The 24085-nt window shown below is 45.8% G+C and overlaps 1 protein-coding gene across 9 annotated transcripts in view; it reads left to right on the plus strand.

Moving 5' to 3' along the window:
• The first annotated feature begins 3431 nt into the window (after positions 1 to 3431).
• The window catches only part of LOC117206504 (proton channel OtopLc), a 34152-nt gene continuing 13498 nt past the window's right edge, over positions 3432 to 24085 (plus strand). For 3 of the 9 annotated variants that reach the window (XM_033445901.1, XM_033445902.1, XM_033445904.1), the window contains exon 1: positions 22675 to 23209. Coding sequence is in view for 4 of the 9 variants with exons in the window: in XM_033445896.1 (XP_033301787.1) it covers positions 12161 to 12299; positions 16596 to 16828; positions 17630 to 17772 (515 nt within the window). In the remaining 5 variants the exon portion in view is untranslated. Of the gene's footprint in view, positions 3674 to 11731; positions 12300 to 15906; positions 15929 to 16008; positions 16088 to 16595; positions 16829 to 17629; positions 17773 to 22673; positions 23431 to 24085 lie in introns of those variants that run through there. The other 6 variants (XM_033445900.1, XM_033445896.1, XM_033445898.1 and 3 more) reach the window with 6 other exon arrangements.

Genomic DNA, 24085 nt, shown 5'->3' on the forward strand with positions numbered 1-24085 from the left:
GATCGTTGAAGTTTCGAGACGAAGCACTTAGTACACCTTTGCGTCCCCATTTGCTTAATTATGCAATTAATGGAAAGTTTCAGCGAAGCTAGTACGATGTGCAGGACCATATGCATAGTTGCATCGAAGTCTCATAATGCAAACCACCGCGGCCTTGTCGCGTAACGTAATGAGCAATCGTATTATGTCAATTTGTACGAATCGAATGAGATTGCGTGGAAAATATTACGTAATCGCGTAATTCTACGTGTACAAATGAATTTCTTCTTTTTCTTCTTTCTTTTTTTTTCTTAGTATACATGAGATTAGAATTAGAAGAATATTAAGTATGTGAGATCAGAGTAGAAGGAAAAGATTTCGAAGAACAGAAGAACAAATATACCGAAATACTATATAGTATTTTCAATCCCTTACAAACAATATAAATCTATTTATAGTAGATTTAAATACCATTTTATATTTCTCAGATACAATACAGTGCTTTAAACTCTATGTATACTGTCATTTATTGGAGTTTATTGGAAAACTGACAAATTTTAGTTTTATCTTTAATGTTACAGTTTACATTCTAAGATATACATGATGCTGGCGAAATAAAATTTTATGATAAAATGATAAAAAAATAAAATCACTGAAAAGCATTTGAATTCGTATGAAACGTCGATAGATACCTTGATAGTTATAACGCTGTGAATTAAAAGTGAAGAACGCTGTTCGATTAATAATTCTCCGCTTTTAAGTACTATCTTTTATACATACGTATGTAGCAAGTAGTCATTCAGAAGCCTGGCGCCATAAAGTTTATAGCACGATCGTTCATGGCGGTAATCTATCGCACCTGCAGAACCATCCAGTAACCTCATTAAACATCTTGCATCCTCGCTGTCCGCGATAGATTGCAAATTGCGTGCAGCGTGCATACTATTCGCGAGCACGTTCATGAAACACAGTTCTTATCAGCATTCGTACCAGACAGAAAATTCTTGCGAATAATCGAACGTTTTTATAGGTCTCGAGAACTGATCGTGAGTTTGTTACAAGAAAATCGTGCAGTGATCATAAAATGTTTGCGAAGACCCGGTGATCACTGTTCGTCATCATGTCCGATGGTAAGTATGCGTCTTTACACACTCGCTGTATTTTTTTTCCTTCGTTTTCTTTCTTGCAACAAAGATACAACAATTAAGCAATATATATCCTTTATTACAAATATCTCGTAAACCATTGAACATTCGGTGAATCAACTGAACGAAAATAATATATTTTTTATCTTCTTGATTTAACAAACGACACTCGTCCTTCCGGGATTAAGTTAAATGATCAGGTGAATTCGCAAATTGATCTGCACACGCAGGAGAATTAACACGGACGATAGAGTGGGATCGGAGGGAAGGCGGCTGGGCGTTGAAGAAAATCGGAGACACATCTTAAAACACAGCACGCATGCAGCTCATTTTTATCGCGGCACGCGTGTGAGAAGGGTAAAAGAGCGTTGCACAAGAGAGCGTGCGAACACAACGACCCTTTACACGCCTGCAATAATGTTCACTCGCAAGTGGATCGTTGGTGTGTACCTTGCTCTCTTTGCTCGTTGTTCGCTCCTTCGCCCTTCTAGATATTTTTGATTTTCGATAGCAAACAGCAAATAATAAATAACGGTATTAATAGCGTTCACGATAGCAGCTACGTTTGTTTCGATGGACTTAACCTACATCGACAAGTATCCATACATCGGCATTATATTTTAAACGAATCAAATTTTAAATGCTCGAACGAAGGAACGAAATTATACAGGAAACGAGTAGTGGGATTCCTCTTAATGATACAGGTTGTGTAAAAAAAAAATCAGAACGATCGTCTCTCATGGTAAGCACGAAGCATCTGGTGAAGCGCGATAGAGGAAACCCTCGACGAGCCAAACATTCTGGTGGCTGATCGTTCGTGAGCCGGTCCCCGTAATTAAGGGCTAAATTCAACCCTCCTGGGCGTTGTCGGGCTCCCGTCGCTTCGACGAGGGTGTACTTTAGCCGCCAAACTCTTCGTAATACGCTCTCGTATCCATCGTTACTGGAGCCCGTTTAAATCGTAATGGAAAAAATCAATACCCAGGAAAGAATATCCGAGTCCTTTGAAACCTGTACCTACAGTCGAAAACCGAAGCTAGTCGGTTTACATCTATGAACGGAAAAAGCGATTTTTCCATCACTCTTGTACAGTGTCCGGTAATTTACGACCGTGCAGCATCGAAATGCCACTAGAACACGTAGAAATTCGATCGCCAACTATACGCACCCTTTCAACTGTTTTTCCAATTTACAATTCGACATCGACAAAGGTAGAACGCTTTAATCAAGTGTTATTCAGGAATTTCAAAATTGTTGTTAATCGTGAGAGCCAAACCAGCTGAAATAAAATTCGATAAAATCGAGCAGACCAGGGGTTAAAAATTCGATACGGGGAGCCGAAGTGGTAAACGACGTCCAAATAATCGCACCCTATAGCGCGAGAAACGAATTTCCGACACACGGCAGAGACGAGAGACTCGGGGAGCGTCCTCGAAGTTCTCTGGCTCCGATTAATCCGTTGCTCTGGCCACTCGAGGCCGCCCTCCGACGCAATTGCATCGCTGGAAGATAAAGAGCCACCGGTCGCATTCATTCTGCCGCTAGACTCCAACTGCTCGCGAGGAGGAGGTTCCAGGTCGGTCGCGATGCTCCACGCGATACAGAAAGTTTCGCTGTGCGCGACAAAGAATAGCGACGGATGGTCGACGATAAAAGCGGGAGGTAGAGTCTCGTCGACAACCGGTGCGATTCGATACAGAGAACCGAGTGTACAGAGTAGAGGGAAAGTAAGAGAGAAAGCGAGAGAGAGAGAGAGAGAGAAATAGAGAGTTGCAGGGTGAGCGGGCTAGGTACATCGTCGGGGGACAGGCAAGCGTCACGGAGTGGAAAAGCGTATCGCGGGGGTTAAGGTATTGATCGTGCTTCCCCATCGTGCATGGGGGTGGCTTCGCGCACGGCGACCCCCATAACCGTTGCGTCGCCATTACAGCGCCATGGATCGTACGGGGACGAAGCGGCAGCGACAGTAAAAGCGACCGAACTTCTCCAGCTACGAACCGTAACACGCAGAAAGGCTCCGAAGGGGGAGCGTTTCCCGTTGATGGGAAAAAGACGGGTTACGAGGGGGTGTGACGAGGACGGTGACCAACCGTAAGCTTGCTTGGACAGGGACGCAAGAGGTGAATGAAAGAGGAAAAAGGAGAGAAAAGACGGACGTGGAAGAGAGAAAAACAGAGGGAGTGAGAGAGTGCGAAAGAGAAAGAGAGAGAGAGAGAAGCAGCGTAGAAGTCGCGTGCATGGACAGAAAGGTCTGTGTGGTTCGCGGCGAAGCTTCCGGGCACAGCGCAAGCTCCGAACACCTTGTTTACATTCGACGAATGCCGCAGAGGAAGCACGTTGCTCGAGGAAAATAACCGAACAGTTGGTGAGATCGTGGCAGCGTGTCGCTGGACATAGTACTACCGTTCCATTCGGCCGACGACGAGAAGGGAGAACGTGATTACAAGATAGAATTCGCGGGAAGATAGAATACGGGGGTGAAAACTGAATCGGGCCATCTCCGCGACTCATGGCGTTCTACGAGCGCATCGTTGTTGCTTAATGGACGGGTGAGTACGCTTCGCGTAAGTGCACGTTGAGTGGCTTTTTTGATTACGCTGTTTCCCCCTTGCTTACCTCGTCCGCGCGCGTGCCTGTTTTCTATTTGCCTGGATATCTAGTTTCGTCTTGAATGACGGTCTATTTAACACGGTTTACTTGTCAGCCGAAAATCATGTAAATGAGAGAAGACAATGGTAGATACAATCGCCTTTTCTATTTTTGTATCAAAACGTTCGTCGATGAAAGACACGGAAAAGGAATCTTGGTTCATTGAGCAAACACCGATGAACGAAACGCGACCGTAAATTTTTCCCGCGCTCCTCTATCTAATGACGCACTCTATAAGTTGTTCAGCGAAACGCTCAGCATGTTGCAACAACGCTCGTTTGTTTGACGTCTCTGCACGAAGATTCCAACAAACTGGATTTTGAAGAAATTAATGAACTGCATATATAATTGTCGTTCCTAACCTTAATTACGGGCAGAAACTCGAATCGCATTACAAATGCTTTATGGCGGACGCGATCATGGCCAATTAGAGAATTTATGGCTTGGCCATATCGGTTGCGGAAGGCGCGAATACAACGCGATAAAAAAAAAGAACTAAACGACGTGAATTTCGATTCCGCGACGCTTTCGCGGTCAACGACTTTTCACAGCAAAACAATTTCCACGCGAGCTTTATCGATCTCCAAGCTAGTCGCGTGTAACGAACGCATCAGGTACCGGCGTAAGTACATAACAGGCGGGATAATAGCATCGGAAGTCGAGCTATTTACTTGCGTAACACTGTTCGATTAGGTTCTGCTAATCGATAAACGAACGTGACAGACAGATCGGCGTTAATTAGCGATTGATCGTTTCTGCTTTGCCGCACGCCTATCGTCTCCACTTTTTCATCGATTCCTAGTGCACATTTCTATCATACAGAAAATTGTAAAATACCTTAAGAAAGCTTCAGTCGCGCTTAATTTCGATTTTTTCAAAGTGTATATTTTTCGGATTAAATGTTCTGTGGGATGCGTGCAATCTTCGTGAAAAAAGCCCGTAATCGATAGCGACCAATTAACGCGTTCCCGCCATTAAGGCTCTCGTTGTGACGAAAAGCCGCGAACTCGAAATCTGTTGACCTTTCGGTACCGACAACGATTCAGGAGCCAAAAATCGAGTCAAGGTCCGGCAAATAAAAACCACGGTCTCGTTCGAATACGTACGCGAAATCGGGTGTGTGTATGTGTGCACGCGTATATACCGGGTGTCTAGGTTCATCGGGCCGTGGCATTGAACCGTTGTGCTGAGGTCGGTGGAGAAGTTGGACGAGGGGGCTGAAAATGTAATGTGGGAAGGGATGACCGACCTGCCGCGAACACACACTCTTCTTTCTTTCGAACGATCGTGAAATATCCTCGTATGAAATTCGAAAGAATTCTTACAAATTGTCAAAAACGAATTATTTAGTGAAAGATTAACAAAGAACCAGAGATTTTAGAAATTCAGAGCTTCCAAAATTTAGGAATTTATGATTGCGTCTTTTGAAATTATACATCTTAGCGAAATTTCTCTCTGAATGACTCGTGTTTGCATAAATCGTTAGGTGTCAATTGTGACAGCTTTGATACGACCTAGGGCTAGATACAGATGCGTCTAATCCGACGCAACGTTCTTTTCGCTTCGAGTCGAAGACTTGGATGACAAAGGCACCTACTCGGTGACGACCGACACACATCAAAGAATCTTGTCGTACAGAAGGACGCTTTGCAGCGTTCAAGATTAAAGTCGCGAAAGGAAAAAAAAGTTCTGGAGTTTCTCCTGGGAACTTCGTCCCCCGAGAACAACGACAACGCGAATTTTCAGACTGGAAATTCCCCTTAACAATTCGTACCTCGATTCGACACGAGCTAATAGATAGAACGCTTGTGTCTCGTGTTACAACACGAATCGCAAGAATTCAACGTGACAACGAGAACACGAATCTCGACGATAGCAGAAGCGATTCGTTTCGCTTTCTAAAATTTGTCAGATGTATTCGTAATATTTTACTAGCGTAACGCGGAAATATTCGATAGAAGTGCATGTACCGATCGATGGTGCAAAATTTCGTGGACGCGGGAAGCGTGAAGCGACAAGAGCCGAGGGGAAGCCACGATTCGCGAAGAGAAAGGAGCGAAGTATCGGGCGCCCATCATAAAACCACGATTATTCGCGTTCGAGCCGCCAATCGCGACGCGAGTGCCTCGCGACGCGGCTCACAATTACGAGATTCGCGTTTCGAGAGGGCTGACGTCGGGGAAGTCGGATGAAAAGTTGCTCGTACTTCGACACGCAGTATCCAGGCGATAATTTCAAGGAAAATCGAAAAAAGCGTTTCTCAGTGAAAATTCTTAGACCGTCAGTGAGCGAAAGTTTAATCGCGTGGCTTCATCAAGGAGCAAGTTTTCACAGTGAATATCTTTTCATTGGTCTTTTTTTGTGAAACCAGATCGAAATTCGTTATGGAGGTAAGAAACTAATAAAAATAGTAGAGTCACGGAATATTGTAACATCCTCAAGGACATACAGATCTTCAATTTAACATTATTTTCTGAAGGCTACGATTAAACAGGAGATCTCAGTGATTTATTATACGAAAATCTGAAGTTTTAAACTCAGAATATTTCGTCGAAAATACACGTTCTTCGTTTCTCGTTCTTCGGTCGCGACGCTTTCCGCGATCTGGTGAAAACTCGTACTAGTTGCGTTCGTCGTCGCGCGAGAACCACTCGGATAAACCCACGGTAATAGATCCGTCGTAATAGAATTTTTTCCCAAGACGAACGTGGGATCTGATCGAATGTCATCTCCTATTTCACAACCTCGTCGGTTCTCCGCGACGATCTCGCAACTGGTCTAAACATTCGTTTGTTGGAATATCGAGCGAACTAGCAAACGCACGGAAAACTCGGCGACTGTTGTTCCCGATTGCCGCGCACCATCCATCCCAACGACCCAGTTTTTTCCCTTCAAACTTCTCTCTCTTCGACACATTTTTTTCCTTCCCATTTTTCCCCTTCCTATATTTTTTTTTTTTTCTTCCGAGCACCGCGTCATATTCGCCGTTTCGTCGAACCGACAGAAAATAGCGAGAAGCGCGGAAAGCGGATAATATCGGACGGGAAGAACAATGGCGGTTGTAATCATCGTAACTACTGCGATTATTATCTTGGGAGCGCGATACCGCTCTGCCACAATATCGGCGTCCCAAAGCCGCTCAACATCGGTGCCCGAATTTACGACTGTTAATGCTGTAGTCAAAAGAGCGAAAATAGCGAAGAATGGCATTCCGAATCGTCAAACGGCAACGCGAACCGAATAGTCCGACGATCCTCTTTTTCCTTAGAAAGGAGCACCGATGAAAGAAAACCGAACGTTTTTGATTCGATTAAAGGTAAATTGGATCGAATGAACTCGTAACCCGAATAAAAGTAGAATGTTTTGCTTCCATTGGAATCGCGAAACAATAGGCGTGCGCGATTCTCTGACTCGTAACAGTGTATAGACGCGCTATTGCTTACTCCATTTTCCCGGAAGCAACCGTGCTGTCGCAAGTATAATTTTATTACATCTTATCTTGAATCATCAAATTTTATACTCAACAAAGGAAAACATTCTGTCACTTTCTTCGAATTCTACCGAAATCCTGGAATTTTTATATTTCAATCTCCATCTTATTTCAAGGGACAAGAAAACTTTTAACGCGTCAAGAAAATTTTCAACAGAATACCGAAACGAGAAATCGCGCGTGCCGATAGCAATTGTTTTATATTTGAGCGATGCTTGCGATATTTCTCAACCGTAGAAAAATATAACTGCTTCGAACGAACACGAATTTTTGTTCAATTTCAGAGATCTCTTTATTCCGTAACTGTAGATTGAACAACCTTTCTTTGTTCAAAGTAAAAATATCCAAAAATTCCATTCGTCTCAAAATCGCCTATTTTTATTTTAAAAGTTCGATTCCAAAGATGCCACGGTTCATCCAGGTTCATCTGTTTCATAAATTATATTCCATCGTACGTCTTCGCATCCTTTTGTCATTCCGTATCGTACTGATATTTCCTTTCCGTAATCTGTCTTTTTTCGTATGTGTAATTCGATGCAGAAGAGCGAACCACTTTGCTCACCCCTCAACGACGACGATAACAATATCCAGAATTCAAATCCGGACAGACCACGGTTTACGCAGTTTCATGCGCGAATCTCGAATTGGTCCCGGGTGCGGAGGTTCGGTCGAGCGAGGTCGCGGTATCTCGTCGGTGGCGCGGTTGGGTCGATGGACGGTACATGGGCGTCGCGACGCCGGCGCCGGCACGAAGCTCACAGGTGGTCGCCATGCAGTCTGGCCGTGTTTCGTGTCGGATACCGCGGCAGCAGCTCGGCGTGACGGTTTTTCGAGGTTCACGACCGGCCGACCGAATCGATCCACCGCCTCCGCTGCCGCCGTCACTGCCGCTTCCGGCGTCCGATTGTTGTGACGCCGCGTATCGCGCCGGGAACCACGCCGCTGCCGGCTTCCAGGCCTCCTTATCCTCGACGACCTCCACCAACAGGACCACCGTAAGCCTCCCTCTTCGTGTTCGACCTTAGACAAGGCTTGTGATCCCTGCCCTTCCCCTAACCCTACTATGGTACCGACCTGCGTAAAAGCCGCCGCGAGAACGTGTGCTCGAAAAGCGGACAAGCTCGATAAGGCAGAGGAAAGCTGGATAGGAAATTATCTGCAGATTAAATCCGATAGAATCGCGTTCGAGAAAGACGAGGATGGAGTATGAGATATCGATAATGGCATGTCGAGGGTGGTATACAGCAACATCGTAGTTGACAGGCTGGTTTACGTGCTACTTCTCACGAGTGGATGTTTCTCTTACGACGATATAAACGAAAATAGGAGAGTGGTAAAATTCGGGGGATGCTGCGAAGGGTGGTGCGTCCTAACCTATTTCGAGTCTCTTAACCTATACTTCGCTCGTTCGAACTGTCGTAAATAAGGAAATGTTTTTTCCAGAGACTCGGGTAGCTAGAAAATTATACTAAAAAGGGAGAACTATACTAAAAAAAAAATAGGCAAGTTCGGAGTGACTGGTAATTTCCTCTGGATAAAGAAACGAGTGAATCGAGCGCAAACAGTTCTATCAAGATATTGCTATTGGCGGTTTCTACCGATGAGGTAGAGATATAGAAAGAGAATATTAGAGGGGTAAATCAAGAGGAGGGAAAAGGTAGAATATACTAAAAGCAGCAGCTTATGGAGCCGAAATACTCAGGACTCGGTCGATATTTTCCGAGAACGTCGAAGGGGTGGGCATATCGATCAGGTTCGAGGACGCGAGTACGGGCGGAGCCGGCGCGATAACCTCGCGATGTTTTTGTTTCTCCGAGACTACCGTACTACATATCTGTGACCGTGCATTCTCGTATGGACTGCTCATTGAGATCTCTCGCTGCCTTCCAACCCGATACGTGTTGCTCGACTGACATCGAGCCAATCCCTATACACACACACAGACACACGGACTTCCTGCGCGAGTCAATTTCCTTCCCGAAGATTGTCGATTCTCTTCCACGCGTCATTCATTATTCGTCGAACTATTGTTTCTCAAAACACTCTACTTTACGCATTCCCTTTTTCATTAGATAACACCGTAAGCAGAATTTTCGAAAAAATTTGTGCGTTTTCCGGACACAGAATCGCGTTGTCAGCGAAACGTGGAGGAATTTAAGAGGCTGGAATTCAATGAACGCGAGAACGAATGTCGGAAGCCGAGAAACGACAGGATCTCCACGCGCGGCGCGATTCCATAGGAGGGCGTGCTTCATTTTTAATTACATGCCCACTTTGTTCTCCTCAACGTCGCAACTTCTCGCCGCTTGGCAATTGCTGGCTTCCGTAGCCGCCAACATCCGACCGAGGTCGAACAACGAACTTTCACTCGCGATTCGTTGCCACGTTCAAGCACGACAGATTAAAAAGACACGGATTCGTAAAAACGTGCGAAGGATGCACACAGCTGGCGCGCTTCGGTGATCTCGCAGTTTAAATTAAATGCGCCAGTAAGAAACTGGGTTAGCCGCTCGCTGGAGTCGAGTTTCATTTCTCTGTTCAACGACGCGCATTTCTATGCTCGGTCTTTTTGTCGCGCGCAGGCTATCGCGGACGGCCGCGAAAGAAAACAAAGTTTGCGTGAAAACTTGAGCGGACGAACGTCTTACATCGGTGGCAAGGAAATAATTGTTGACAGCGAAGAAAGGTTGGCTCGTAATTGCATCCTTACAATATCGCTGCCGCTTGTTTTCAAGGGGAGATATACTTCCGCGATTAGCCTCTACGACCCCTTTCAGTTCTGACGTTAATTCTCCACTTCGTGTCGTTACCTCGTATCTCGATGCGTTAAGAATCGAGTAATCAGTGCACGGTGAAACAACCAGGAATAATTAAAATTACTCGCGATAGAGCGTGTCACTGTGGCGGCTCGATTAGAGAGAAAGAGCGTTCGAGCTCGTCGGTTCGTTTCAAATCCGCCATTTCCAGGAAGTTGTTCGAGAAGAAAGCTCGTTTATCGCGCGCTTTCAAATATGGAGGAGAGCTTATTCCGGGTCGACGATTTTCGATGTGTCCTCGGCGCTTTATCCTCGCGAGACGTTTGTACACGAAGGGGGAAACAGGCGAGGACAGAGTCAGGGGATGAGGGTTCCAGTCGATACGCGAAATTGAATCGAAAAGCTATGGAAGCGAAAGGTTCTCTCTCGAGCTCGAAACAAAACATTCAAACAAATCGCGACGAAACGAGAGCACGAAGGGAATATTAATAAACGAGAACAAGACGGAGGAAAAAGGAATATCGAGACTCGTTCTGAGAAGAGCTCCATGGGCTATCGATATTTCAAATGCGAGAGCTCGGGCACAGAAAGTAAGCGGCACAGTTAGCTTTGAGTATCGTGGAAAGAAGAAATTAATTAGGCATCAACCGACGATATTAACGATTTACACGGAATTCTTTAGTCGTTCGACAATATGGTAATTGGCGACCACGTTTCTAGAATTCCATCGAGAGTACGACGACGGTCTCATAATCGAGAATATATTAGCCGGCTCTATCGATCGATCGATATCGGCCTAGCGGTTTATTCCGGTCTCAGAGGTTCTAAACGAGCATCGAATTCGATCCATTACAGTATTCGGATCGACGATAAGGTAACTCCAAAGAAAGAGCACGATCAGTGATACGCTTGGACCGAAAGGAACGCTATTCCGGGACGCATTCGGGATCTTTGATCTGTGTGCACACGCTTAAAGGATTTACGTGACCTGCAGGGACTCGAGGAGTCTGTGATTATACGTACGTCCACGGTGCACCGCGCGGATTGAACGCGTCGCCCTCGAGCAATTCCAGAGGGTGTTCGTTAATCTGGCTACGATTGAAAGCGCGGATAGGATTCGATATTCGAAAGAACGTGAGGCGAAAATATGGAGCGTAGTCACGGAAGGAAAAAAATAGGATGAAAAAAAGAAGAGAGAGAGAGCAAAAGAGACAGAGTGGATGACCCGGAAGGAACGAAGCGTCATCGATCCCTTGACTCTAATAAAATACGCGTCATTTTGTCGATTCTGAACGTTAACGCGAACCAGAGGGCACCCGTCGCGATGAGAAACAAAAGGGAGCCGTGGAAAAAACTGATATCCATCGCGCACGCGAATTGTTCTCAGATCTGAAAAGCGACAAGAGAGTAAATTAAGTCTCCTATCCCGGTGTTCCATTAGCGGTGCTAACGTGGATCGATGACGAAGAGGGGGATACTAACGGGGGTGGGGTTGGTGAACGCGTTCGCTGACAAGAGAAGATCTGTAATAGCGATCGGTGAATCGCGTAGAATGGCGGAATGGCCGTCGAGCGTTCTGGCGGCCGGTATCGGCGTCGACGCCGTCGTCGGGCTCACGAGCGAGCAAGCGTCGTTCGAAGGCAGGTACGAAGGAAGGGGGAAACAAGGTAGCGTGGGAAGAGGCAGGTAGGGGGTATGTGGCAAAAGGCAGAAATAATTCCACATTTGCCGAGCTGGCTCGCACGTGTCACACGCCTAAGACCCGCACACGTACGCACACGTGTCCTTTTCCGTTTCGTTCGCCACACGTGAATAGACAGAGAGACACATACCACGCCGACTGCCGAAACGGGAACGAAGGCGAACAATCAGAGCGAACTGGAGGTGGAAAAGGAACGACGGAGGAGTCAGCACGTACGGAGAGGATAGGGGGAAAAAAGAGGGATAAGGATAGTGCGCGGCAAATAAAAGGGGGAGGAAAAATATATAGGAAGGAGAAGGAACAGTGATAGCCGACCCCCGAGGATCGTGATTAAAGCTTGTGACGCCGACGAACCGCGGATTTCTAAATATATAGCCGGCGATGTGCAAGAATAGGAGGCAAGCAGCACGACTCGCGATCGCGTCTCGAGAGAGAACGAATGGAACGTGAGCTTGCAGTGGGCACCGCGACGCCGCGGCGTCACCCGGACGCGCGTTCGGATAGGTCAGTTATCGGGGAACAAACTAGCTGCCGGCGGGTTCGCGTTAGAATCCTGTATCAGCCTTACTCGCACACAGGTAACCAAGGATTTTCCGATTACTTTACTTCTCTGTATTCCTTTTTAACTCCTCCTCGCCTTCTTTGTTTATATCGGACCGCCATCGATTCTCCGTCAAAGCTCGATCACCTTTTCCCCGCTGATTTACCAACGACCGGCCTAAAATTGATCGCGAGTGTTCTCAGTGTCGACTAGCACCGCGTTTTCTCGCGCTCGTTCCACCCCGTCCGTGCTTGCTCTAACCGGACCGATTATTCCATTTAGCCGTTGCTGCACTTGTTGAATTCCCCCTTGTACGATTCAACACCACGTTCAAAGCGGGAGCTCGTACTCGCGATACGCGTCACGCCACCCCTTTAACTTTTCTTCCAACAAATTGATCGATTAGACCGACGATTCCGCTATCTACGTGTCATCCACTTCGCCCCTCACTTCTTCCCTGTATCATACGTTTAATCACGCTAACTAAACAAAAGACAGAAAATGGAAAAGACGAAGTATCTCTTGATGACTCGAGTCTTTTTCTCGGCAGCTTCATCGTCCCCTTAGACCCTCCTTTGTTCCTTTCTCGAGATGCTGCCGTGTATTTACGTTGCGGTCGGTCGTTGCCACCCTTCCGCCAGTAGTATTTTCTTCTTCTTGCCCGCCTCTTCGTAGAGATAGCTTGCAATCGTGACTCGAGGTAGGTCAGTAACTGCAGCCTCGCTTTCACCACCCTTCCTCCCCCCTCTACCCTCCTATCCACGTTTCTAGTTTCATTCAAGCGTTTGCCATTTTCCTGCTTTGCGAATCACCTTGAAATTTCATCGTCGCTGCACATACACCGAACGTAGTTTCTATTCCATGTCGATCGAAATCACAGTCGAATCTCGATACAAATATAAACTTCTGCTAAACGTACGAAAATACCGGTGACAAGATCGCGATTCTACGAAAGGACGTTAGATTCGTAGCTGAAACGACGGATGCAAATCATGTCGAGAAAATGGTTTAGTATGCGTTCGACGGCTGCAATGGCACGCTCGTAGCCGTAATTTATTCCTAGCTTGCGACAGCAAGCAAACATTTACACGTGGCGTTGTCAATGAACTAACAACCTCGATGAGTGTTCGTTCCTTACGACACTTCACTTCGTCTAATTTCTTCCACGCTGTATACCTGCAAATGAGCGATCTGAATCGTAACAATTGGTAATAATATCCGTTAGACTAAAAATAAGAGTGTCGTCAGGTTTCGTTTTAAGCGATATTTCGAGAAGAAAAGCTACTTTAGAAAATCACGTAACGTCGAAACACTGGAGCGACCCGTGTCTTACGTTTCCTGGTGAATATCTACTATTTTTTATTTTTTCTCTTTTTGTATATTAAATGATATATTTAATATACAAAATACAATATACAATGTATATTGTATTCCAAGCACTACGAGAGACGAGCTTTGTTCGACGAGCTCATTTATTATTCACGTTGGTGTCATCGGTTCCCTTAGCTGATATAAATAACTGCTTCCGTTAACTTCACGCACAACAACGTTCGATAATCGATAATTTTTCCCTATGAAAATCTGTGCTGGCAACATCGTAGGGTAAATATAGACAAATGAGAATTCGTAGGCGAGAATTCGTTGACTTTAACATGTAATTTTAGTCCGTTTCTTTTTAAAAATAATTGGAGACATCTGAATACAGATACAGGAAGAGTTCACACATACATACATATATATAATGTAAATAGCCGAATCGCAAGAGTAAAACGGTACAGAAACAAATGACCCAGTTAATCGCGCGATACCCGAAGCAATCGACACCTATTCGCGAAAACGAGATAACTGAGAAATCTGACTCGTCGAGTTCACGAAACGCTGCTACCTGCAAAACGCACAGCAACCCGTTCTTACGTAAACTCGCTACTCCCGCTAATTACCTGCGCTGCGTCGAGTGACCTATTTAGCGGCGCGTTCAAGAATCGATAGCTTTTCGCCGGAAAACCGTGCCATTTCGATGCGAGCCGTAATTCGAACACCGAGCAAACATTAAAAATTCATCCTCGACCGATATCTACTTTCTTCTGTTTGCCCCATCTGTTTGTCGTGTACCGCTCACCTGTAAATTCCGATTTCGCTTCTAATTAAGAGAACCGTCGATTTGATTTCGATTAAATATTCGTTTTGAGAAAGAACTCTCTTAATAGATGTGGTTTCGAGTAATAAGCGAAACAATGGCTTGGAAATTATCGATATTAATCCTCGATTGGTATGGCACGGGTTTGATGATTAACAGATAATTACTAATTAAAAAATTAATTGAAATATGGCTGGTAGACTTTCAGTATAAAGTCTGCAAAGTAATTAAACTTCTCAGTGTAAAGTGTCAAAAGAGTAAGCGAACATTTCATGTTAACATCTTAATAATTTTTCAAAAGCAGAACCCAAGAGTAACATAGTTCCAGAAGGCGGCAGATAATTATTAATCGACAAATACGATGAAATTTGTACGTTTCATAATTAGGTTAATACGTACAATATATTATGAGATGACGGAATATTATCTTATCAATCTATTTAGAACCTTTAAGCTAATGACAAATTTCTCTTATTCGCGATAAATTACTGTCAGATAAATATTAAGTTGTCCGAAAAATGTCTCTCTTTCGCAAACGTGTTTTTTGCAGCAATGCACCTTCATACAAACGTGAAACCAAGTGTGTGTGAAATGTCCCGGTGTTTATCTCAACAGAACAAAATCGATCCTATGTAATTCGACAAAATAATATAAAACAAGAAACGTTGTGCGTCTATTATTTCTTCATAAAACGAAAGAAACTTTTCGGACAACCTTATACGACTAAACCCTTCAGAATCCGAAATGAAATTTTTCAACAGATAGTCACTGAGACCTGAGTACACCTTATTCCTCGAAAGCATCAATTATACATTTTTTAGAATCCTTCGAAGTTAAAGCTGACTCGCACTCAGCACTTTAAATAAAGTTCCTCGTACCTCGTATCATACTTTACTTATATAATATTATGGATACTATCGATTCTTAAACCAATTTGCAACGCTTGCGTCTGTCGGCCATACAACCAGCATCACGCCAATTGAAACTTAACGCAATTATATTCCAAACGAGGAAAAGTAAATAGAAAAACTCTCTACGCTGAAATTCCCAAAAATGTAACGGACGATTGAGATCACCGTAACGTAATTAATGGAAAGTCCCGCTGGATACGGCTACACCGTGCAGCGCCACTCGATGATAACGTAAAAAGAACTCGAGCAGGCTTCGATGCGTGTTCGATGGCTCTCATTCGTTTTCCCGTCTCGTGCTCATCAAGTTCCTCGAAGCGTGGCCGCGCGGAAAGATGAACGCACGTGACTAGCGGACCGCTCGATGGCCGATCGGCAGTGCCATGTTTGGCGATCTCTGCTATGGGGAGAGAGCATGTCGCGTACTCGGCGAGGATCAGACTTCCCCTTGAACCAGTGCCGATCCGATCGCGTTTACGCTATCGTCCCACGGCTCGATTGTCCCGGCCGATCGATCACGGCCTACTCTCGATTTCGCGCGATCGAGATCGTTCGAGTTCTTGTTTTTCGTCGATCGAGTCCTTTTGCTCGACTGGCACGCGATGGACACCGTAATGTCGAGTAAGTTCAACGTTGAAGGTTAACGCAGGGGCGATTTCGTGAACCCTGAACTTCCAGTTCTCCTATCGATTCCTCCTGTATTAACGAGGAAGAATATGTGCTCGATATTCGCCGTCAGACGACTAGTTGTCGATGGAATGGAGAGAAGAGGGAGAAAAGGTAGATGATGTGTTAAGATGATCCTCGCGCAGAGTGTCCCTCACAAAGAGTGCCACTGTTCGAGTAAATAAGCGAATCGTGTGGAAGAGGCACGGTGCACGAGGTCGGGACAAATACGCGTTCGATGAAACTTAACGAGGTGAAAAGGTTCTAATTCCAGAGGGATTGGCGGAGGCTGAGTGCGCGGGTGTCATTTCTTCGTCGCTTGATTCCATTGTACCGGACATAACGGCCGAGTAACCGTCGTTATACGACGATCTCGGGAATATCGATCGAATCGTAACTACCGGCCGTGAAGGACCGGAAACGAGGACGAACGGTCGATTAATAGTTTTGATGCATTATTCACGAGGCGTATAATTAATGATATCCCTTGCGAAAGACACGATGGCCACGACACGACCGGCCTATCGATGTCAACGTTATCGTTTACGATCGAGTTTAAAGCAAGCAACGAGCTTCCTCCTTGCTTCGTCTCTTAACCGGTCGATACCTGATTACTTTGCAGATCGACCGAAAAGTAACTCTGAAGAGATGCAGCGGTGTCCGTATCTGCACGAGATGAAGGAGCGCCTGCTCTCGCAGCCGACACCGACCGACAGCCTGGACATGGAGCGGGTCGACGGCACTCCTGTCAAGGAGCCCAATCTTCACAACGATTATCCTGCCCACGCCAACCCCGGAGTGATACCGGATCCTCCGGAAATGCCGCCTGATTCGCTCATCGGCACGGTCGTCAAGGTACGTGAACTTCACGGGCTTCCATCAAATTACCGGTCCACGTCCAGTTTCACCTTACTTTCGAGATTACTTTCACTTTCTCGTTGATCGGGTTTCCTCAGAAGCAAACAAAACTCGGTTAATTAAACGTTTAATCAATTATCGATATACCGTGTCAAGATTTCTGAAACTTGGCATTACAAGTAGCTGTAATAAGTAAGTTTCGACCGTGGTCCATTGAATTAGCTGCTTAACGTTTTACGTTTCATCACTTGTGCTCCAACTTTCTTTGGGACGATCTTTCAAAATGGGATAGAGCTTTGTCGTTTGTCGAGAAAAGAGATTTCATCCAGTGAACCAGTTCTCTAATCGATCGTCCTATCTCGAGCATGTGCATATATAATACATCGCGAAACTGTGCTTCTGTCCAAGTCGAATATACCCAACGTTCGCTAGTAATCAGCAGATTGTTTCATAGCAAATTATCGATCTTAGTTCTTCAACTCTTTAAATACGGCTGATCCTCGTTAAATATCGTTGCTAGCTAATGTATGTAATTAATAGTAGACTGTTCAAATACATTAACCAATACGGGATATGTATCGACTTGAACTGAATATCTTACAGCTTCTGTATATGTTTTCAGATTGGTTTCAAATCCCATTAACATAATCCCGATAGTCGTGTCTATCGATAAAGTATCAACGAAGTGTAAAGATATTTCGTACGATACGCATAATATATTCATAGAAAAATACTTCTTTAAATACATTCGTGAGCCGCTGTATAAAAATGCACCCGGGATTAATTCATTGGTTTTAGCTGAATTCAGACGGTTACGGTTCGCACACGTCACCGGCTCACGCGAGGCAACCCCTGGTGCCTCAGAACGCGAACAATCCACCCCTCTGCCTCACCCCCACGCATTCTGGCCCAGCGACTGGCACACTGCCAAAGAACGCAAAGTGAGTACATTCTTACGAGTACATTCTTGCGAGTGCATTCTTAAGATCGTCGAGGTGACGAAAGGCCTTCGCGAGGGCCTCGTTCCGCGCGACGTCTCGCCGAGACGCGACGGTTTTACGACGCGTTCGCGACTGTCGTCTAATTGCCTTTACATGCCTGCGGTACCATCCATGATTTCCTATAAACGCGTGCCTGCTCGTCCTCTTTGCGTTCTTCTCTCTCTTTTTTTTTCTTTTCTTTTCATTTTGCACGCGGACGTCCACGCACCGATAAAAATAGGACATTACGGAAACGTGCGTTGGTGGAAAAAAATATCGATAGCCGCGCGAAGGAAGGTTAAATATAATCCACACGTGGCTCGAATGGTAATGGAACTAGCACGCTACCGATCATAAGTATCCGGACACTTTGGTCGTTTTGTAATAACAGTAGGTGAATTTTACAAATTATTTTACAAATTGCCTGTTTTTTTGAACATCAACAGATACTCTATCTTCGAACTGTGCAAATTAAACAAACCAATCTCCTCAACGTATTTATATTATCGTTCTGTATTTAATTATAACTTGGACAATTTTTCGATTTATATTTTTCGATTCCACACATAGAGATTAGACGCATTGCTTACTATCTTTTCGTTGCCAAACTAGCAAATTAATAATCTATTAAGAATATAAGAATAATATTGTTTACTGTATGTATTACGTACATGTCATTATTTAAATAACATTGATTGTATTAAACATCGGTTTAGAGGACTCTTCTTAATCCGACTTGTAACCCGAAAATTAAACAAAATGACAAAGAGTTTCTCAAGTAACCTTTATAAGGTTTGACAGATACAAACACCAATTTCATTACGTATAAGGTTTCAAAAGTCGATCAAATCCTTTTATAATACGCTAGTACGCGCAGCTAAGCTGATTATAAAGGATAAAATCATTGTTGTTTAATTTGTCTAGAATTGTACGTACAATTAAATACACCTAATCGAAAATAAGAAAGAGTCCGAATACTTTTGAACAGTACCGTAGGTGATTACAGACACGTGGAGGCATGTTAAGTTTCCAGTGCTTCCGCTAGCGCTAAACTGCTGATCATGATACCGACCATTTGACTGGCCGAAAATAACATTAGCCAACGTGGTTTAACGTTTTACGACTTCGGTAACCGAAGTTTCATGGGGATACGGGCGTCTGCATGCTTAACCGAGTGATATAGCAATCGCTTATTTCGGGAAAGATCGTATCGGCGTTTACAAAGGGAAATGGTTCACAGACCCGAGAAGCCATTGTAAACAAGCAATCTTTTGACTATAATAGAAGTAACGAGGATCTATAGAGTTTCGCGTGAATCTGAATCGAAACCATGTTCGTTATTCGAATTTGTCAAGCGACCGTATAATTTGCGTAAAGACACGATCGAAATTTGTGACCGACTGTTGTTGGTTCGACTGTTTCTCGAAATGGGAGCGATCGACGTGGCAAACTTGCATCGACTTTGAAAACTACGTGTTTCGATAGAAGACAGATGGGAGGAGGAAATTCCGTAGTTTCGTTATCTGGCTCGTTGAACGCTTCGTTGTACGAGAAAACCACCTCCGCACGACTGATTGACCCTCGTTAATATGCATCGGTTAAAGAAGAACGCCATCTTGAAGCAGCCCTCGGGCGATGCAACGTGCATCCGAAGAAGGTAAGCTGCGTCGACGACCTCGAGGTGCACCGATCGGGGCAAAAAACCGAGCGAACTTGCTCGAATTTCTTCGGAAGGATCGGATACTTCGGAGAAGAAAAAGGATACATGGATAATTGAAAAATTTCAAATAACCAGCAATTGTCCGACTGCATCGTACAAATTTAAATAATATCGCTGAAATCCAAAAACCACGGGATCGTTGTCGTGACAATGAATTTCTGAAAGAAACGAAATTTGTAAAGGTTGGAAATTTTGAAAACCATAGAGACAGCGGAGAAAGAGCTTTTAACATTTTTTGTAAATGTCTCGTAAACGGAGATGAAACACGATCGATTTGAATAAAAGCTTACTTACTCGTTGCGAATAAATGAAAATTTTCGAAATTTGAAAGGGACGCGATTTCGGTGACCTTCTCCCTAGCTCTCATCCAGGGTTTAGTTCTAGAGACGCGGAATCGTGGCAGCACTGCCAGCGAGACTCGAAATCAATACTCGCTGTGCGTGAGTCTGGTCTGTCGCAATCCTTGCAACGCGATATTACAGCACGCAGAAAAATACTAGGGACACAGGTATTGCGTCGTATCGATGACCTGATTCCGATCATCGCTGGGAACGCGATCGCCGCGCGTTACTCCACGTCCGGCGATCTTCTGCGGTCTTCCACCCTTAACGTCAGCTTCGAGTCGATCGAGGCAAGGGGGATTGGGAAGAAAGAAAAGGGATAAAAACGAAAATAAAAAAAAAGGGCACCATGGTCCCCTCTATCGCGTGACACGCCGCATCGCGATAATTCTCACGCGACCATTTGTACAGATTACCGCAATAGTCGAGGTTGATTGCGCGCTCGAGATTCTTCGCCAACGTACCTACGAGCAATACATTGCCGGACGGCTGAAAAACCTGTCCGACGAACGAGAGAAAAAGCAGGAAAACTATAATCGAGCTTGGCATTCGTGGATTCGATGGATGGTTGCCAAGTATTTCGATCATCGAGCCGGTCATCGACCCTTCGGGACCGGAAAAACACATCTGCGAACCATAACTCCATGTAACAGAGGAACGAATCCCTTGCCACGAAGTTGCCATAATCTCTTGTTACCATGGAACGATGCACTTCAACCATTTACCAGAAATTTTCCATTCTAACGTGAGATGAAAAAGAGAAGCAAGAAGACTACTTCTTGGTAGGTACCTTGTATAAAAGACAAGTGGAACGATCAATAGACACAAAGCTGGTGGCAATCATCGACGAGGCAAGAGATTATCTCCGATCGCAATCGTAATCAACGGTTGGTTCTAGTCAAGTCGGTACGAAAAGGGTCGTACGATGGAGAATTTTATGGTAGAGTAAGGTTACTGACCTCGGTGGTAGCGTTATCGAGCGGGTCAGTGGGTCGCAGAACCACAGAGCATATCACTCCCCTTCCCTCACCCCCGGCACCTCGCCAGCCCTCTTCCAGATCTCCTACCTCTGACAATTCCGGATCCTCCCGTGGGAACGCAGCCGAATGTGCGCGCCGGACTTTTTCAACTTACAGGGAACGTTTTCGCGAAACACGCCGCTTCTCCCCTCGCCTCTGTTTCATGGAATTAAAAACTTATCGGAACAGAGACACGATCTTGCGGTCTCGTCAAAGAAGAGTGGGAGAATCTACGAGTCAATGGAGAAGGTATCGTGATACAGGGGAAGGGAGACGCGTTGAAAGTGATCGTAAAATATCGACGAAACAAACCGTGAGACTTTGCTACTCGAGGGGGAAACTTAAATGGTAATGAATTACACACGACCACCAGATCTATAGGAAAAAAAAAGAAGGATCAGTACGAGATATTATTACCCTGGCGATCACGAAATTATTTTTCGAATTTACGATTGTGGAGAATCCGGGTGTATGGTACGAATGGCGGATGTATAGTACGATATCTTGCCGAATGATATCTTATGCTGAATGACAGAGTATGATAGCGTACTCGAGTTTTCGGGAGAATTGATCGCGAAAAGAGCCGCGAGGGGAATTCGCGATAGCGCACGCGTTTCCCATACAGAAATTCACGTAGACAAAAGACACGGCTCCCTCCTGACGACGACGATGCAGGACGAGTTACCGGCAAAGGGTGCTTCACCGATTCTTGTTAACCATAGACAGCGACTGTGCTGGAGCGGGAGGAGCAGCTCGTACAAAGGCTGCTCGTAAATGCATCGATGCCAGGTCTTTAGCATCCACCACGTCCGGGAGGCTGCAAATAGATGCGAAAGGATATTTAAATAACGCAAGATGGGGATAAAAATGGAAAAAAGAGGACGTTGCCTGAATGTTTATTCAGCGTTTATCATTGGCGGGTGTGAATGAACACGGTCGCCAGAGACAAGACGGTGAAAAAGGCCACCGGGAAAGAGGGATTTTCGTTGGCGCTGCAACTTCCGCTGTCGTGATTCCGCGAAACGCGTGGATTAAAAAGAGGTCGGCGAGAAAGGCTTGGAAGAAGATCGAAGAATCAGCTCCGACGTTGCTTTTCGTCGCATAAAGACGACTTGCAACGACTGTTGCGAGGATGCAGATTTGCCATTGGCGAAGCACGCGGGCTCGCGACGCTACTCCGAAAACCCAGTGACCGCGATTACGAGCAACGTCGGTGAGAGTCGGGAGACGAAACGCGTGGAAAAGCTGAAAAGGAAAGCGCGGATCGAATCAAGGAGTGAGCCTTTGGCCCGTAATTGACGTTGAATCGAGAAAACAACACGAAGTCATCCGGAGTTCCGCGTGGTTGTACGAGGAAATGGAAGAAAAAAGGGGATAAAAAGGAAGTAGAAGAAAGAGAGACGAGGTTGGAAAGAAAACAGAGCGGAGCAGGAACGAAAATGGGGACATGGCATGCACGAGGAGAAAAAATTCATGACCCGACCGAAGATTCCAAGGGAACAAAAAGAGTCCCAGCTTCGAGGTAGCTTGGTAGCCGAGAGGAATCGTGGTGGAGGATTCTCGTTGGATCTCCGCGTACGAGACCACAGCCAGGGGTGGAGGGAATGGAATGCATGGAAAAAGGAGCGGAGGAGCGAAAAGGGTGAAAAAGACAAGAGACACCGTAGGGAAAGATCGCGAGAAGGAGATGAAATATATTGGGGAGAAAGAGGCCAGGGTTGCGAGAAGGAGATAGGCGAAAAGAGCGATATAGAGTGAAAGCCGCGGTTCGTAGTGCGCTTGTGCAAGAAGCTGCCGCTGCCCGGGAAGAGACCTCCCGGCCAGCCTCAGTCTCCGGGATGCTGGGGGCGGCGATCGTGATTCTACCCCCATTTCATCGTGCTCCGATAACATAGTCCATCTCGCTCGGCTCCTGTCCATCCGTCCATCTCTCGCTCTGCTCCCGTTCCTCTCGGATTAACCCTCGACGCTTGTGTTTACACCGACTATCGTAAGGTAGACTCCCTTTCGGTGTCTACCTTACCATCTTCATCATCCGCTCTTCCATTCCTCTTTCTCCCTTTTTCCCGATTCCACGTTCTACGCGACTTACGAATCCTACACGCTTGTCTTCGTCCTACTCTCCTTCCCTCTTTCTCTATCCCCATCCTCCGTGTCTGGCCCTTGCCCCCTCTCCTCTCCCGTCAGCATCAACTTCCTCTTTCTCTCACCGATCTTCCATCCTCCATCCCTTCTCCGTCTCTCCGCTTCACACCCTTTTCCGCCGAACCCTGGGTGCAGTCACCGCGAGAACCTTCAGCCAACCACCTCTCTAGCAGGTGAGCTTTCTTGGTCGCGTACTCGGTGACTGGATAGTTCGTTGGTTCGTTCGTTGGTCCGTCGTCGGTTGGTACGTCGGCGTTCGTCGAGGTGTGTGCATTGCACTCGGTTGGTAATCGTAGCCGCGCGTCGCCCGTCGCCTGTCGCCCATCGGCCGTCGCCTGTCGTCGTGCTCGTCATCAGTCATCGGAGCGAGAGTGCTCGATCCTCCCAGCCTCAGGTTCGGTCGTGTGCATGGGATTTTCCATTAGCTCGTTCAACTAAGTGCGCGGGATCAGAGAGAGAGAAAACCTTTGGGGTGGCCCACAGCTTCGTTCCTCCCGACGTTCTTCTTTCCCAACTCTGATCGCGGTCCTTTCTCTCGCCCTTTGGCCACGCTCCTTCCTCTCCCTTCGCCCTCTGTCGCGCCTTTCCCTTCTCTTTGTTTCCTCGCGTTCGATCGCGACTACGCGGTCGCCGAGCCGAACCGCCCTTTCAATTCCAGCTCCAAAATCTCGCCCGACCCTTCCTCTTTTCTCTCACCAGATCCGACCAGTCGACCGCTGGTCGATAAATTTCTTCGGGAGTAGGGGAATAAAAGGAGCGGGACGCGTTCTTTGTTGATAAATCTTTTGCTGAAAAAAAAAGAAAAAAAAAACATCGACAACACCTGAAAAAAATCTGTCAATCTTACTACACGCGCTCGTCATCCGTTCCGTCGATGTTCATTTATACGTATCTCATTAAACTTCGTACACTATCATTCATCTGATCCGAGGACCGAGGTGAGGCGCAGCAAAAAGTCCAAGGGGCGAACGCGCAGGCGTGATCCGCGGAATCGAATAAACAGAGAGCAACAATTTGGGGAGAGAGTTTTTGACTCGCGCTCGCTGCCC

Source organism: Bombus bifarius, unplaced genomic scaffold (genome assembly GCF_011952205.1).
Source record: "Bombus bifarius isolate JDL3187 unplaced genomic scaffold, Bbif_JDL3187 scf7180000008008, whole genome shotgun sequence".
Classification (NCBI taxonomy): Eukaryota; Metazoa; Arthropoda; class Insecta; order Hymenoptera; family Apidae; genus Bombus; species Bombus bifarius.